The sequence below is a fragment of the Strix uralensis genome, chromosome Z (genome assembly GCF_047716275.1).
Source record: "Strix uralensis isolate ZFMK-TIS-50842 chromosome Z, bStrUra1, whole genome shotgun sequence".
Taxonomy (NCBI): domain Eukaryota; kingdom Metazoa; phylum Chordata; class Aves; order Strigiformes; family Strigidae; genus Strix; species Strix uralensis.
In genome coordinates, this window is record NC_134012.1 from 84583636 (window position 1) to 84600782 (window position 17147).

The 17147-nt window shown below is 39.1% G+C and overlaps 1 protein-coding gene across 1 annotated transcript in view; it reads left to right on the forward strand.

Annotated features, from left to right (window-relative positions):
- The window catches only part of HCN1 (hyperpolarization activated cyclic nucleotide gated potassium channel 1), a 207737-nt gene extending 191757 nt beyond the window's left edge, over positions 1-15980 (forward strand). The window contains exons 7-8 of the mRNA XM_074856351.1: positions 10425-10589; positions 12491-15980. Coding sequence (XP_074712452.1) covers positions 10425-10589; positions 12491-13299 — 974 coding nt within the window. The 3' untranslated portion in view covers positions 13300-15980. The remainder of the gene's footprint in view (positions 1-10424; positions 10590-12490) is intronic.
- Positions 15981-17147: the final 1167 nt, after the last annotated feature.

Below are 17147 nucleotides of genomic sequence, written 5' to 3' on the forward strand. Positions count from 1 at the left end.
CGGGGAGGTCCCAACAGATTGGAAATTGGCCAATGTGATGCCCATATATAAGAAGGGTCGGAAGGATGATGCGGGAAATTACAGGCCTGTCACCTTGACTTCGGTGACCGGGAAGCTGATGGAGCAGCTCATCCTGAGTACCATCATACAACACATGTGGGACAACCAGATGATCAGGCCCAGTCAGCACGGGGTTATGAAAGGCAGGTCCTGCTTGACAAAACTGATCTCCTTCTATGACAGGGTGACATGCTTATTGGATGAGGGAAAGGCTGTGGATGTTGTTTACCTCAACTTCAGAAAGGCCTTTGACACCGTTTCCCACAGCATTCTGCTGACAAAACTGGCTGCTCGTGGCTTGGATGGGCACACGCTTTGCTGGGTAAAAAACTGGCTGGATGGCTGGGCCCAAAGAGTTGTGGTGAATGGAGTTAAATCCAGTTGGCAGCCGGTCACGAGTGGTGTCCCCCAGGGCTCAGTTTTGGGGCCACTCCTGTTTAACATCTTTATTGATGATCTAGACGAGGGGATCGAGTGCACCCTCAGTAAGTTTGCAGATGACACCAAGTTGGGTGGGAGTGTTGCTCTGCTCGAGGGTAGGGAGGCTCTGCAGAGAGATCTGGACAGGCTGGAGCGATGGGCTAAGGCCAACTGGATGAGTTTCAATAAGGCCAAATGCCGGGTGCTGCACTTGGGCCACAACAACCCCCAGCAGCGCTACAGGCTTGGGGAGGAGTGGCTGGAGAGCTGCCAGTCAGAGAGGGACCTGGGGGTGTTGATTGACAGCCGGCTGAACATGAGCCAGCAGTGTGCCCAGGTGGCCAAGAAGGCCAATGGCATCCTGGCTTGCATCAGAAATAGCATGGCCAGCAGGGACAGGGAAGTGATCTTACCCCTGGAGTCAGCACTGGTGAGGCTGCACCTCGATTCCTGTGTTCAGTTTTGGGCCCCTCACTACAAAAAGGACATTGAATTACTCGAGCGTGTCCAGAGAAGGGCAACGAAGCTGGTGAAGGGTCTGGAGCACATGTCGTACGAGGAGTGGCTGAGGGAACTGGGGTTGTTTAGTCTGGAGAAGAGGAGGCTGAGGGGAGACCTCATCGCCCTCTACAACTACCTGAAAGGAGGTTGCAGAGAGCTGGGGATGAATCTCTTTAACCAAGTAATGAGTGATAGGACAAGAACGAATGGCCTCAAGTTACGCCAGGGAAAGTTTAGACTGGATATTAGGAAGTATTTCTTTCCAGAAGGGGTTGTTAGGCGTTGGAATGGACTGCCCAGGGAGGTGGTGGAGTCCCCACCCCTGGAGGTGTTTAACAGTTGGGTTGATATAGTGCTTAGGGATATGGTGTAGTTGAGAACTGTCAATGTTAGGTTGGTTGTTGGACTGGATGATCTTCAGGGTCTTTTCCAACCTAGACGAGTCTGTGATTCTGATTCTGTAATCATCTTTCACCTGTATTTTTGATCAGGAAAATGGTTATAAAATGCCCATAATGGATACCTGTCTCCGGCTACTTCGAACTTGTCTGTTTTGAAGGTTCCTTCTTGTCCCAGAGTGCCTTTCAGGACAAACTCTCCTTTTTCCAAATGTGGGGATTGTGTTCCAGGGATAACATTCTGGATGAAAGGGACTGGTAAAATACTGTTTTTGGGGGGTGCTGATATCCCTTATCATCTACTTTTCCTACTGACCTTTTCCTGCCTCAAGAATAGTAAAACCCCTATTATTACTATTGGCTATCACACCATAGAATCTTGTCATATGCAAATGTTCTTCTCAGTCCCTATTGCATTCTCTTCCTGTCTTCAGATATATGACAGGATACATATGGGACATCTTCAGGATGCAGAAATTATCTCAACCAGTAAGGTTGCTGGCAAGTAGGGACAGATATTTGCAAACAAGAATCGTGTCCCTAACGTGCAATGAGGGGACAGTTCTAGAAATCTACTGAATGAAATAAATTTTTGCGTTTTTAATTGATATATTAATAGAGGTGTAATTCACTTTTTAAAAATCTTTTTCTGTTTAAAATTTTGTCAATTTCAACCTTGCTTGTTAGGACACGTTTTCTATTTCTTTTATTTGTTCTGTTAAGTAAAATAAAATTAAATTAAAATATAAAGTAAAATAAAATAAAATAAAATAAATAAATACAGTAAAATAATAAAATAATATAAATACCATAATATAAATAAAATAAAATAAAATAAAATAAACCCTGAACATGCTGAGAGCTCATGTGTCAGGGTCTTCAGAGCCAGAAATTTCAAATGAGTACAAACAGGCAATAAAAATGTGAAACAAACTAACCTGATGGGTTTTTTGTTTGTTTTTTTTTTTTTAATAGGATGACTATATAAGGGCAACACCTATCACAAATAGATAAATTTAAATTAAGTTTAGGTAAATAGTTCAGAAAGTGACAGGAGACTGAAACTGAGGCATTAAGGAAGTTGTTTTGGACCCTTCATTGTGATTGGCCATTTTCGGTCCTTCTTTAAAACAGTAACTACTCAGCAGTGTATGCAGGCCTCTTTCATGAACCCTCTCTCTGGTTGATGAAGCCAGATATCTGAAAGCAACTTTACAGACAACTGTTGTTGGCATTTCTTAAATGAACTGTCACGCCGGCAATGTCTGCTATTGCTCAAACTCAAAGTGTCTTGTCTGTAATGCCATATTTAGTGTAAATAAGGTGGGAAAAGGTGTAGTTTTTATGAAACTTTCTTTTGGATAGTCCAGATTATAAACCTGTTTCTAAAAGGCAGTAATTGTCTCCATTTTCCTTCCTCCTTAAGTTCTCTCCTTTGCTGCAGGAATATTCCTGTAGAGCAGTGACTATATTTTAAGGTTTCTTAAATATAGGACTGAATTCAGAGCTAAATTTAACTCATCCTTTTAATTTCCATCCATTCCATAGATCTGGATTTGGGGGATATCACTTCCTCTTTTTTTCCCCCCACAGTCATGACTAATGTGAATGTAAATACTGTTTTGTAAAACAACTGCAAAAATAAAATCTGCGTAGCTATATGGCATAGCATTTAATCTTTTTTTTTTTTTTTTTTTTTTAGCAAATAGTTTACTGAAACTCATTTAATTGGTGTAAGCCACATTCTGACTAATCATAAGACCTGGTGCTAGTCATTTTATTATCTATAATAAAAAGCAGTATATCCCTCAGTTTTCCATCTTGTGCACTAGTGATAGTATATTGAAAGATAAAAAGAATACATTAAAAACTTAGAAAAAAATATTATAAGTATATACATTTGATGTTTCCCAAAGTTTGATAAAGAGATAGGAGACAGAAATGCAGAAGTATGTGTTAAAGCAATCACATTTTTATCATATGAAACATCTTCTCCTTGTTTTCTTTATGTCAAACTTCTATGTTCCATGTTAAGTCAACATGGAACTGGGAAGTCATTTCATTTCTGAAAGAATCGGGTGTCTAGAAGATTACTGATTTATTTTTCTTCAGTTGAATAAAGTTTATATAGTCCTTTTCTAAACAAGTAAACACCACTCACATTACCTGTTGTAAAGCTGGGAGTAGAGTTCCCTGAGCTGAAGGTCCCTTCCTGTGACTGGCACACCAAGAAAGTGCCCATTAACTAGTTTCTGGTCAATGGACAACTTCAGTACCTTGAAAGAAATCAGGAAGTATTGGTCTTTGCAGCATACCAAAGAGTTGCTGTTATGAAAAGTTATGTTAGAAAAAAATAATAACCTAAACCTGGTAGTTCTGGGAAACTCACAAGATGGGTGGACGGAAAGAGCTTTGGTACATCTAAATTTTTTCTATAATAATTCAGTAATTCATTGCTCTCTGTAAAATAAACAATATTCTAATCCACTGTCCCATTCTCGTAAAACATTCACAAATGCATTAGACCAGCTGACCCAAGCCTGTGAATTGCTTTGGTTTTCCATCTTTCTTCTGCTGCTGAAAGTAACCAGATGGTCTGAATAGCTGCTTGCCCATTTGCCCAGCAATGTATATTCTTGCTACAAGATGAAACAAGGTTCCTGCTGAGGAACTGAAGCAATAGTCAGCTGTTCTCAGCTGGAAGGACACCTCATTAGATCCTGTAGTGTTAAATCTGACAGATGATTGGAAATCTGTTACAGCTTCAGGAGGGGACAGAGCACTTAATAAACTGTGTAGAAACTGCTAATAACTTTTACTTGATTTTAGTATGGAGAGTACTATATGTCTAAAATACTAGTTAACTCATTTATTCACTACCTCAGAAAATTAAGTTCTGCACCTAGTAAAGTGAACTTTTGCTTTAACTCTGGTCTTCATGTTCTTGCAAAACAAAGCTCTACGTATGATAATAATTCACTGTATTATTTTTCTACCTATCACTATATACCATCCTAAGCTAAGAAATATGTTCCATGGAGACAGGACTGATTTGGTGTCCTTTAATAAACCAGCTAACTACTGGATTCATAACTGTTACCTTTATCAACACAGTTTATCTGGTGGTGGACACATTTTGTCTGCAAGGCAACTTTATATTATTTTGATTTTTGAAGTTTTTCAATCTCTAGTCAAATGTTAATGTGACATAGAAAGTTGAGTAATTACATCTGAAGTATAATTTACATGGGAAATGAACTGGTGGTTAATGGATAGGTGCTACACTGTCAGATAAACTGTACTGCTTCCTGGAGTAAAAAAGGGTTTTTCCTAGGTCTATATGAAGTGGAAACAGGAAATTATTGCTAGGATAGCCAGTCCATGTACTCATCCAGCAAAGACTAAGAAAGCAATGCATCACAAATGGTGCTAGAGGTGAACTGCTCCCACATCCCCAGCAGTTTTCTTGAAAAAAGTGTTTAGGAATCACATAGCAACAAGGGAGGAGGAAAATTATCACCTACAGTGGCGTATCGATACAGTCCACAAGAACAATGAAGCTGCTCTCAGTTGGAACCAAAACTGAGGCCTACTAGTCCTAATTCTTTAAAGGTCATCCTATGGGTTGTGTCATTTACCTTAACTCACTTGGGTTTTCCTGAAATCAGTCTTCCTCAGTGCTGTCTGTCAGGTACGTAGAATTTCCTATCTAGACTGTTCTGTCACACTAATGCAATAATAAAATACAATCTACACATCCCCTGTTTTACAAGATACAGATATGGGCAAGCTTTTTCAGAAATTCATGGTATTCCAAAATCTGAACCTGATGGTCTTGATGAAATACAACCATAGAATCACAGAATCATTTAGGTTGGAAAAGACCTTTAAGATTGACTTCAACTGTTAACCTAACACTGCCAAATCCACCTCTAAACCATGTCCTATGTATGTGTGCAACTGATATATTGGTGATCAGTTTTGTTTATAATTATAACCTTCAGAAAAGGCTTAGCTTTAAACTTTATCATTCCACTTTTTAGTCATAGTCTTGATAGCAGAAAGTACATTGTGTTTTAGCCTTTTTCCATGTTCTTTTGAGAGCTGCATTGTTCTGTGGGAAAGATCTGATGCTAGCAGAACACAAATTGTGATTTTCAGACAAATTAATAGCATTTGTATTAAATATGGACCGTAAGAACAAATTAATGTTTTTAGCATTGTTTAGTTCTTTCAAATAGTCATTTTTAATTAGTGCAGTGATTGATATTTGTTTCAGAATGTTCTAGGGAACAGTTGTCCAAAGAAATTAAATAATTAAAGTAAAACTTGCATTTAGAGTTGAATTACAGGTTCATTATAGCCTTATACATGATTATTAATAGGAATTGAAGACATTCTTTTGTTTGGAAAGGAAAGATAGAAGTATTTGACACTTTGAAAGTGTCAGCATGAAGGCAATGTACCATGCCAACCGCAGATGGGAATATTAGTGAGTAATATGCTGCCGCTGCTTTCTTTTTATGCTAATAGAGAACCAAGCTGTTTGTGTTTCACTGCACACTCCTGTGCTATTGTTTGTATTTCACAGTCTGTTTAAATCAACTGAACATCAAGGAGAGCATAATTGTTGAGGGCACCTGGTGTACTTGAAGCCACTAAGACTCATTTAAAATATATCATGGATATTTTCATTACTTTTTTCTCTTCATGAAATCTATTGTTTATTTATTTGTAAAAAAATAAGCAATTACTTGGATTTATTTAAAAGAACACAAGTGTTTGATGGGAACACATTTTGACATTCTGTGTTCTTCCTCTCCGGTCCAAGTAAATAAGATTTCATACATTATGTCTTACTATGCTTGAGAGTTTGCTCCAAGCAAATAACTAATAGATGGAATGAACTTAAATGCAGAACACATACAATTAACAAGCACATTAGTCTTGTGGCAAGAGTACAAATGATGCTGTTGATACATATAACAAAGCAATATAGATGATGTATCAGTGACTGTAATACAACTCTGAAACATTGCTGGAAATGCATTACATGCGTATTCATCACATGGTATTTTTTTCTGTCAGAAGGCTGTAGTTCATCTTTTGAATGAGACCATTCAACTACAGCTGAGAACATGAAGCTTTCCCAGCTTCCTGAGAAGGCAGGCTCCAAGGTGGCACTCCCTGATCAGTTTCTAGGTGCTGTGATATTTGTCGTGTCTTTTTCGACCCATCCTTTATTATCTTATCTAACTAGAAGACTCTATTATGATTATTAAGAGCCTTCCAAAAAGATGTTCTTCAACCAGAAGTTGTGGGTTGATGGGGTTTGCAGAATACAATAATATAGTTTTCAGTGTTTCTTTTTATTCCCCTTATTTCATAAAATCATAGAATCATAGAATGGTTTGGGTTGGAAGGGACCTTAAAAATCATCTAGTTCCAACCCCCCTGCCATGGGCAGGGACACCTTCCACTAGACCAGGTTGCTCAAAGCCCCGTCCAACCTGGCCTTGGACACTGCCAGGAAGGGGGCAGCCACAGCTTCTCTGGGCAACTTGTTCCAGTGTCTCACCACCCTCACAGTGAAGGATTCCTTCCTTACATCTAATCTAAATCTACCCTCTTTCAGTTTAAAACCGTTAACCCTTGTCCTATTCCTGTACTGCCTGATAAAGAGTCCCTCCCCATCTTTCCTATAGGCCCCCTTTAAGTACTGGCAGGCCGCTAGAAGGTGTCTCCAGAGCCTTCTCTTCTCCAGGCTGAACAATCCCAACTCTCTCTCAACCTGTTCTCATAAGGGAGGTGCTCCAGCCCCCTGACCATCTTCCTGGTCTCCTTTGGACCTGCTTGAGCAGATCCATGTCTTTCTTATATTGGTGGCCACAGGAATCCGGGTGGGATCTTACAAGAGAAGAGTAGAGGAGGAGAATCACCTCTCTTGTCCTGCTGACCACACTTTTCTTGACGCAGTCCAGGATACGTTTGGCTTTCTGAGCTGCAAGCGCATGTTGCTGGATCATATCCAGTTTTCCATCCACCAGTACGCCCAAGTCCTTCTCCTCAGGGCTGCTTTCAATCCACTCATCGCCCAGCCTGTATTTGTGCTTGAGATTGTTGCCCTCACCTATGTGCAGGACCTTGGACTTGGCCTTGTTGAACTTCATGAGGTTTGCACAGGCCCACCTCTCAAACCTGTCCAGGTCCCTCTGGATGGCACATCCCTTCCCTCCAGCATGTCGACTGCACCACACAGCTTGGTGTCATCAGCAGACTTGCTGAGGGTGCACTCAATTCCACTGTCGACCTTGCCAACAAGATGTTAAACAGCACCAGTCCCAATACTGACCTCTGAAGAATGCCACTCTTCACTACTCTCCACTTGGACATTGAGCTGTTGACCACAACTCTTTGAGTGCAACCGTCCAGCCAATTCCTTATCCACCGAGTGGCCAATCTGTCAAATCCACGTGTCTCCAGTTGGGAGAGTGTCAAATGCTTTGCACAAATCCAGGTTGATGCCGTCAGTTGCTCTTCCCTTATCCACCAATGCTGTAACCCTGTCATAGAAGGCCACCAAATGTGTCAGGCACAATTTGCCCTTAGTGAAGCCATGTTGGCTGTCACCAATCACCTCCTTATACTCCATGTGCCCTAGCATAGTTTCCAGGAGGATCTTCATGATCTTATTGGGCACAGAGGTGAGACTGACTGGCCTGTAGTTTCCTGGGTCCTCTTTATTTCCCTTTTTAAAAATGGGGGTTATGTTTCCCCTTTTCCAATCAGCAGGAACTTCACTGGACTGCCACAACTTCTCACATACAATGGATAGTGGCTTAGCCACTTCATCTGCCAGTTCCCTCAGGACCCACAGAGGCATCTCATCAGGTCCCGTGGACCTGCGCACCTTCAGGTTCCTTAGATGTTCTTTAACCTGATCTTCTATTTGACAAGTGTAATAGAAGATGAAAGAAGGGGAAAAGTAATTATATTTACTGCAGTAATATCCATGAATTCCATGGTCCCATTGTCCTGGGATGAAGTCTAATATTGTCCCTTATGGTTTCTTCCCAGCTTTCTTGTTGAAGTAATCTAAAATACAGTGTTATAGATTAAGAATGATGAAAACAGTACTTTCTCCATTTTTTTTACACTCTTCAGAATGGTTGGGATCTGTAGTCAACATCTGTTTCATTTGGGGCATGTGGTGTTTTTCAAAGTATTTCTATTTGTTGAGTGTAGCAGAAGACACCTCCTTATGTCTCTAGTATTGTTTGCAGCAATTTTAAGTGAAGAGAGCTGAAAATCAGGAGGTGATTTTCCAGCTAGTTAAGTTATCTCTAAATCCAACTGTGTATTGTAAAAGTTTATTCTGTGTGAGATCTAAATAATACCTTAGGAAATGGAGCAGGCATTCACTGCATTTAACTGTTCCCTTTGGGCAAAATGTCCTTCTGACTCTTGTAACTAAAATGCAGTGGGTCAGGATGAGCTAGGGGATGGAAGAAGAAAGGACTGACTTCTGTTTGACCTGACTGGGTCTTTACAGTAAACTGTCATTATTTCATGGGCACCAAGTTTTGTGAGGCACATTAGGTCAAGACTCATAATACCCATTCGCCTCTGTATATTCTCCCCAAAGCTGTTGGGGTTTAACTACATTCTGTGCTAGTACTGATCCCACGTTAATTTACTTTGATTTATCCACGGTTATTTAAGCATCTTAGCCCCTAAGCCTTCAGGGTTAGGTGGCATGTGGAAATTCTTCAACAAGAAGTACAAGACAAAAAAAGGTCGAGGTTCTTTACATTCTTGATAATAAAAAATGTATTTTGTTGAAGACATACCCAAAAAAGGAAGAACTATGCTATCACTTTATAGATCTGAAGTAAAGTCTGCAGAATTCTTTATTTTTGTTAATGAAGAATATTTGGTTTTCCATACTTGAGAATGGTAGGTTGAGATTGAGAATGATCATTTCTGATAGTCACAGAAGCAGGGTAGGAGACAGTTTCCTAGCTGTATTTAAATATGAACAACTATGAACTCTTGTCTGCTAGAACTGAGTAAGTAAACTCTCACTCTGACTGAGCCCAAGAATTGTTGATATTTCTGTGTTCTTATTCCCCAGCTTGAAAATGGGATCAACTCAAACACTTTTTTTTGCAATTAACTTTTTAATTTTTTGTATTTTAATATAAATAAATAAATATTCTACCCCATATGTTTTGCTGTTACAAGCCTCGCACATTGACTTTGGCCTTTATCTGTAACCCTCTTCCTGTGGCTTTGGGAATAAGCATTCACAAGTTTGGGGCTATTTCTTGGGACGGCATATGGCTTTGGTCTCCTCTGTTCCAGAATGAAGATTTTCTGTTGGAGGCACTTGCAGAGAAAGGTTACTAGACTAATCAAATGGAGTAAGCAGAGATTAAAAGGGTTCTGTTTCTCAGACCAGTGAGGAAAAAAAAGTCTAAAATCATGTTTACTCTCCCAAAATAGCTAGGACATAAAACCCAAGGAAAAGGAAGGCACTTTCATGCTTAAATCAGTTTTTCCTAGAACAGCATTCAAATTTCTTAGAACAACATTCAGATATTATTAGATTATGTATTAAATTAGTTTAGTAAATCTGGTGAATGAATAAAGGACTTGGTCCTCTGTTAGTCAAATGTTTTAAAAGATCAATAGAATCACTTGGGTTAATTGAGTCAGCAAACTGTATTTGACAGCTGATGGATCATTTCCTATAACTTGAAAAATTTTTTTTAAAAGGCTTGATAAAATCAGAGTCCAGACCGAGAAAACCTATAAGCAGGGCTCTTATTTTTATAAGAACATTAGTTATTTTTTCAGAGTAGCAAAAATAGAATCAAACACCTTCAGAATTGTCCCTGCAACCTTGCATAAACAGCAATAGAAAAATTACTGCTGAGTACTGAATTATTACTTGTGAGCACTGAGTCACTTCCTAGCCTTTATGTTTCACATGGTTCACTAATGTCTTTGTTTTCTGTGTGTGTTGAATTTTTCTCTCCCCAGAGATTTGCCTTTTGACAAAGGGCCGTCGAACTGCCAGTGTACGAGCAGACACATACTGTCGCCTATATTCTCTCTCGGTGGACAACTTCAATGAGGTTCTGGAAGAGTACCCCATGATGAGAAGAGCCTTTGAGACGGTGGCAATTGATAGACTTGACAGGATAGGTATTTTTTTTTTCCATATTAGGAATTCTTAAAACCTTTCTACCCTTTCTTTGCCTTGAGTTGCAGGATAAAATGCCCAGATGAAACCCTTCTTAAAAGCTTTGTTTCTGTTACACTGCAGCAGATGTTCTGTTGATTTATGAATAAGACATGTCCAGACAAGAAATTCTGCAATCTCACTTTTAAATAATAAAAATCTTTGAGTTCTAGAAAGCTGTCATACTCCTCTGAGGATTATTTTGTATACTTTAATCATCATTAGTGTTATTTATTAATCCTTTATATTTCTTTTGCTGCCCTCAGCACTTTATAGGATTTGTGCTGTTTCATGAGCAGTAGATGACATTTTCCTGCATAAATTGTTTACAGATGACATCTATAATGCTGAGAAGAGCTGAAGCCTCTCAGCACTCACAAAACCCGTGTTTGTTGAAGTGAATTAATCCTTTGCAGAAGGGCTCTCATTTTCCTCACAACATGGGCACTGCAAGCATTGATGGCTGCACACTGGCATTACTCAGATCTGCTTGCAATCAGAAAAGCAGGCCAACGATATCCAAATGAAAGACAGAAGGATATGGCAGATTATCAAAAAAGGTTGTGCAGTCTGCTATTGTGCATCCAGACATTCTGGACCTCTCTGATAGGACATACTGGATAAAATATATGATCTTTGGTTGGAAGAATTACATTCTGATCATCATTATTGACACTGGTTTTAAAATGCAGTTATGCATAAAAAATCATTTATCCTGTTTCTTCACAAGAAAACTTCAGTATAAGGATTTCCCCACATCACTCTTTCTCAATACAGTTACATCTGCAGTTTCTTCAAAGTGAATACAGAAAGAATTACAGGGCAGTGTTGTTGTGCTGTTGATTGAAAGCTGAAGATGTGATTTGAAATAAAGCATGTTTTCTTTAATATAGATGAAGAAGTACAGGTATACACGATTCTAATATTTAATAGACCTGTTTCAGTATTTTGCAGATTGTGAGCACTCAGTGCATTAGTTTATCTTATCAAGGCTTTTGTCTCTCAAGACTCTCTGGAAATGCAGTCCAACTCTAAGTAATATGTGCTTAAATAATATTAGTAGTAAAGTCCGGTCCGCTCTTGGAGTGGCAATCCCATCTGAAGTGCTGTGTTTTATTAAAAAAAGGAACAACTGAGTGCAATTGTGTTCCTGTGCATCTGATGATACACAATAGTGTCTACATTTTGCAGACACTGAAAGCCATCAAGCAGACATCAGGACACAGGGTACAGCAGTCTTTATTGTGCAAGCAGGTGTCACATTATCTGTGAGCTCATATTAGTTTACAAACATTTGAAAAGGAGATTTCTTGCAAGCTAGTGGTCAGTGGTTACTAATGTCTAATAATTAGTTCCAGGGAATGTGCTAGATGACAGGTGTATTTATAACTTATGTAACAGTTTAGTGGAAATTAGGACAGTTTTACAATGAGAAAGAAAAGTGTTATACATGCAGAGCTCAATGGCTTTTTCCACCCTGTTCTTCAGTAAATTACCATGGTTACATTTTCAGAATAATTGTAGTAATAGCAATACAGTACAAGTGAAGAGGCTTAGAAAGTCCAGGTGTCTTTGAGCACGGTGGTGTTATGAAAGCCCACCATGCTGGGGCAGAGAGAGGGAAACGGTGTGCATGGAGGCCAGCTGTCAGGGTCTGCTTGCCAGCATGAGTTGCTGTGGCGTTCCCGGTGTGGCACAGCCTACTACAGTGTGCTTGCCACCAAGCCGTGGCCCCTGCTCAGAGCCGTGCTTGCTAAGGCTTTTACGATATATACCCCTTGGTGATGGGTGCTGAAATGCAAAGTCAGAGCAGGAGTCTGCCTCTGTGTGTCAGGCTCACTAACTCTTCTGCCTCTCTGTGAAGGGAAGAAGAACTCAATCCTCCTGCAGAAGTTCCAGAAGGACCTCAACACCGGGGTTTTCAACAACCAGGAGAATGAGATCTTGAAGCAGATTGTGAAGCATGACAGGGAGATGGTGCAGACCATCGCCCCGGTGAGCTTGCAGCAGATGCCTGCCCTGAACTCCAGCACCTCTGCCTCGTCATCGCGCGTCAGGACACAGTCCCCTCCCGTGTACACCGCCAGCAGCTTGTCCCACGGAAATCTGCACTCCCCCTCGCCCAGCACGCAGACGCCCCAGCAGGCTGTCATCCTCTCGCCCTGCTCCTACACCACTGCTGTCTGCAGCCCACCCATACAGAGCCCTCTGGCCGGCCGAACTTTCCAGTACGCCTCGCCGACCGCCTCACAGCTTTCCCTCATGCAGCAGCAGCCACAGGTGCCCCAGCAGCCCCCGGGGGCCGCACAGAAGAACGAGGTCCACAAGAGCACCCAGGCCCTCCACAACACTAACCTGACCCGGGAGGTGCGGCCCCTCTCTGCCTCGCAGCCTTCCCTGCCCCACGAGATCTCCACCCTGATCGCCAGGCCTCACCCCACCGTGGGGGAATCCCTCGCCTCCCTCCCTCAGCCCACCCCTGGGCCTGGCATGCCCCCAGCCGGCCGGGCTACCGTCCCCCATCGGGTCTCACTCTTTCGACAGATGTCCTCGGGAGCCATCCCCCCAAATCGGGGGGCTGCGCCACCCACAGCCCCTCTGCAAAGGGATTCTTCCACAGTCTTAAGCACAGAGCCTGAGGGAGACAAACCACGGTTCGCGTCAAACTTATGATCCCTGGTAACTGTGAGCAACAGACTTGTAACGAACCAAGCACCATCCCCGGAACGATTTTAGCCTGTTTCCTAATGTACCCCAGCAGTCTACTATGAGAAAAATACTTTAGACAGCTTTGCCCTACATAACGAATGTAAAAATTATATATATATATATAAAAATATATATATATAAAAAAAAACTTAAAAAGCTTGTTTGAATTCATATCTTCCTTTCTTGCATTAAAGAAGTCTAAATTGAGCTGTAATATTACTTATTTCTAACATGTCAACTTTAAAATCAGTCTAACAGATTTCTCTGTTTATGAGGTTTGCTTTTTTCATGGGAAAAGTGTCAACACAATAACAAACTTCAAACAAGAATATTAAAAAAAAAGAGAAATATCAATCTAACTAACAAGGCACTGGCCAAGTGATATTCTGAAACCTTTGTTATTTCATTTATTGCAAACACATTAATTTCTCATGAAGAATTCAGTTATTTCCCATTGCATTTCATATGTTAGCACTTTCTTTTGGGAATTAGATTGGAAAAGAAATAAATTGCAAACACCTGCAATCAAAAGGCTGGCACTAGCACTCCTCTGGATAGGTTGTAACCTCATGACATGTCAACCCTTCTGTTGTTTCAGAAAACTGGGTGGACATCGATATTCACATTGCTAAAGACTTACAAAGACTATAAAAATTGCCAGTGTAAATAACTTTTTAGACCCAAACAAAAATAGCTGCTGTGTGGTGTACCATTGCAAGGTCTTTGTTTAGGAATTTAGGTTCTGCTCTTCACTACAAAATTTACAGTTTTAAAATTTGTTGAAGCTAAGTACAACACAACTGTTGAATTGTAATGCAACGGCTTAAAACCTACAATGTTACTTTTACATGCAATGTTTTATGCAAAATTGTACGCTTGATCCTGCAAACCGCTTGTACTTCACCAGTACCATCACTTTTCTTCTCCTTGCCCTCAATAGCATCTGAGACTATTCCATGCATGCTTTGGGGAAAAAAAAAAAAGACAATAAAAATAGGTTCAGTCAGCCATTGTAGGAAAAGGCTTTACGGTATCTTAGAAAATAATAATCATTCATTAATTGTCTCTACCTTAAAATTCCTATAATGCTGACTTTGAATCTCTGGTTTAAGTCTAGAAGTGAGGTTTTTCATTTAAAGGATTATTTGTAAACCACAGCTTGATTTAGGCTTTCAGGTGCTTTCTGTGTCTTCACTGTAGTTTTGTAGTTGACTGTGGTGTTAATTTACAAAAATAAATATAATATAGCATCAAGTCTGTCTGGAAATGCACGAATTGCTCTGTGTATATTGTAATTAAATGGTTAGTATATCCTAAGGCATGTAGTGTCAAACATAGCCCATAGGTACGAGGTTTATTATTTTTTATGTCTTCAAAACAGAAAGGAAATGGTGACAGAAAGCAGGGTTAAAGCATACTGTTTTGTGAACGTTTTGTTTTGTTTGCTCAAACCTTCACATTATCTTATCCACCAAAAAAAAGTTCTTTCGTAATCATTTGTGCCTGATTTGTCACATTAAATAGAGATTGAAACTAAATGTGTCATAACTTAACTCATTGAAAAATCAGCATTGTGGAGATGATACAAACATGTATTCTGTTCCTTAAAACTCAGCTGACTCATGTTAAGGAAGTGAATGCAAAGGAGTTCTTCTTTTCCCATTAATGCTGAGTTTGATGATGCATGGAAAAATTAAATAACATCACAAACTACGTAATGCAGTGAATCCAGATGTACTTGAGAGCCAAGTAAATATTCTAAAGCTAACAGAGCTTGAACCCATGCTGCCTGTTATGCCTTTTACTAAAGTGGTACTTCAAATAAAAATTTAAAAAAATCTTCCAGTTTTTGGTGACTCCCGCTCACCAGTAAAAATTGCTGTAATTGACCCATTAACATGCTGCTGCCATTAATTTAAGGGGCCCAGAGTAGTATATGGGGAAGTGATTGTTTAAAAGTGTTTGGAACATTATGGATACGCTGCAAGACCATTTATTTATCAGTACAATACCCCTTATATTATTTTAATACTAACAAATTCTGTCAGTTAATTAAGATCATATAACTGATCTTTCAAACTGTTTAAGGTTTACATTTGATAGGAGAAATGGGGTTAGTAGTGAAATATTTTTATATATATTTTTATTTTATTTTAAGCACTATGAAGAAATATTAATTCACATGGTCTTTCAGTGAAACCATAAATAATTTTTAATGACTTTGTAATAGAGTGGACAATATCTAGGATTTGTATGTTAATTTAAAAAAAAATGGTACAGGGTAAAATTATATACGTATATATATATGTATGTATGAGTGTACATATACTTAGATTAAGAAACAAATGACTCACATTCCTGTAATATAAAGGTCCATTGCAGGTTTCAGAACTGACCTATTTTCTCTGTACATAAGTAAGCCCATAAGTATGAAATCTTACGTCTGTACAGGATGAAATGTATTAATGAAAAAGGTTGGATCTTACTGCTGCTGGGAAGACTATAGAGCTGATTCTTACAATAACTGTATGATCAGGGATGAGTTAGATTTTTTTCTTTTGTCTTTGCTGAAAGCCATAAATAAATATATATAAAAGATTATTAATAAATTGAAGAAAATATATAAAAAATAAAACCATTAATGTTTTTTTGTTTCGTTATCTTTATAACTGAGCAAGTTTTGCTTCACCATGAAAGAACTGCTTTCTTTTCTCTTTTCTTTGTTCCGAGCCCAGAATTGATATGCACTAAGTATGGGGAGGTGGGGGGAAAAAACTGCCTGAGTAATTATGTGCACTGTAGGAAGAAGAGGTCTTAGAAATTCAAGGATGCTACCTGGTTTACTCAAGCAATTCCTAAGCTATATTTACTCTGCAGCTTAGAGGAATTCATGGTGCTAAAAACATTTTCCCCACAAAACTCTCTTTTAAGCCATCACTACTAACCTGTTTTATTTCTAGAGTACAAATTTGAAACTGAAGTTCACTTATATATAAAATTTTAAATATCCTGGGGGAGAATCCCAAGTAGTCGTTAGTGTAATTTAATAAAAATGTATTCTGTCATATTTTCACTTTATCTTACTATGGGTGCCAATACCCAATGATGTATCTCTGAACTTGTGTATAATAGTTGAGATTTCAAGGGAATATTGATGTGGGAGTAGTGTTCATTAATTACATTTTAGGTGATTGTAAATGAAAAAGCATAGTCCACTCAGACAAATAGTAGATTTTTTTTAATTGCATTAACTTCAGAAGGATCAATATAATCCTAGATTGATAAACTGTAATTTTAAGCAAGCATGAGTAGCTGGATTTTCAAATTGCATCCTAAAGTGTATTGTGAATTCTTTTCAGTGATATTTAATTATTTTTAAAATTTTGCATTACTAAGATATAGCTCCAGTCCAATTGTAGTCAATGAAATATTTTCCAAAAGAACCAGCATTGTACTAGAAAATTCTTGTTTAGGAGCAAAATTCAGTTCTGTCTACATTTGACCACAGCACAGGGTATACTTTGTTTGGTCCAGTCTTCTTATTTCGTACATGTTTGTGCACAGAACCAAAAAGAAACAATGGGTTGTTTTTAAGTGATATTTCATATCACTATATATGATACCAATGTGTACCTACACACCAGTTAATACAAGTTTAAAATCTGTCCATTTCTAATATATCTACCTCAACTTACTTCCTACTTTACCTTAATTTTAATTTTAAAAGTGGCAGCAAAACTGGAACCAAAGTAAATTTCCTTTTAAACAGCAAACTTTCATGCCTTGGTACATGTCATTAAGAGTTAAGCTTA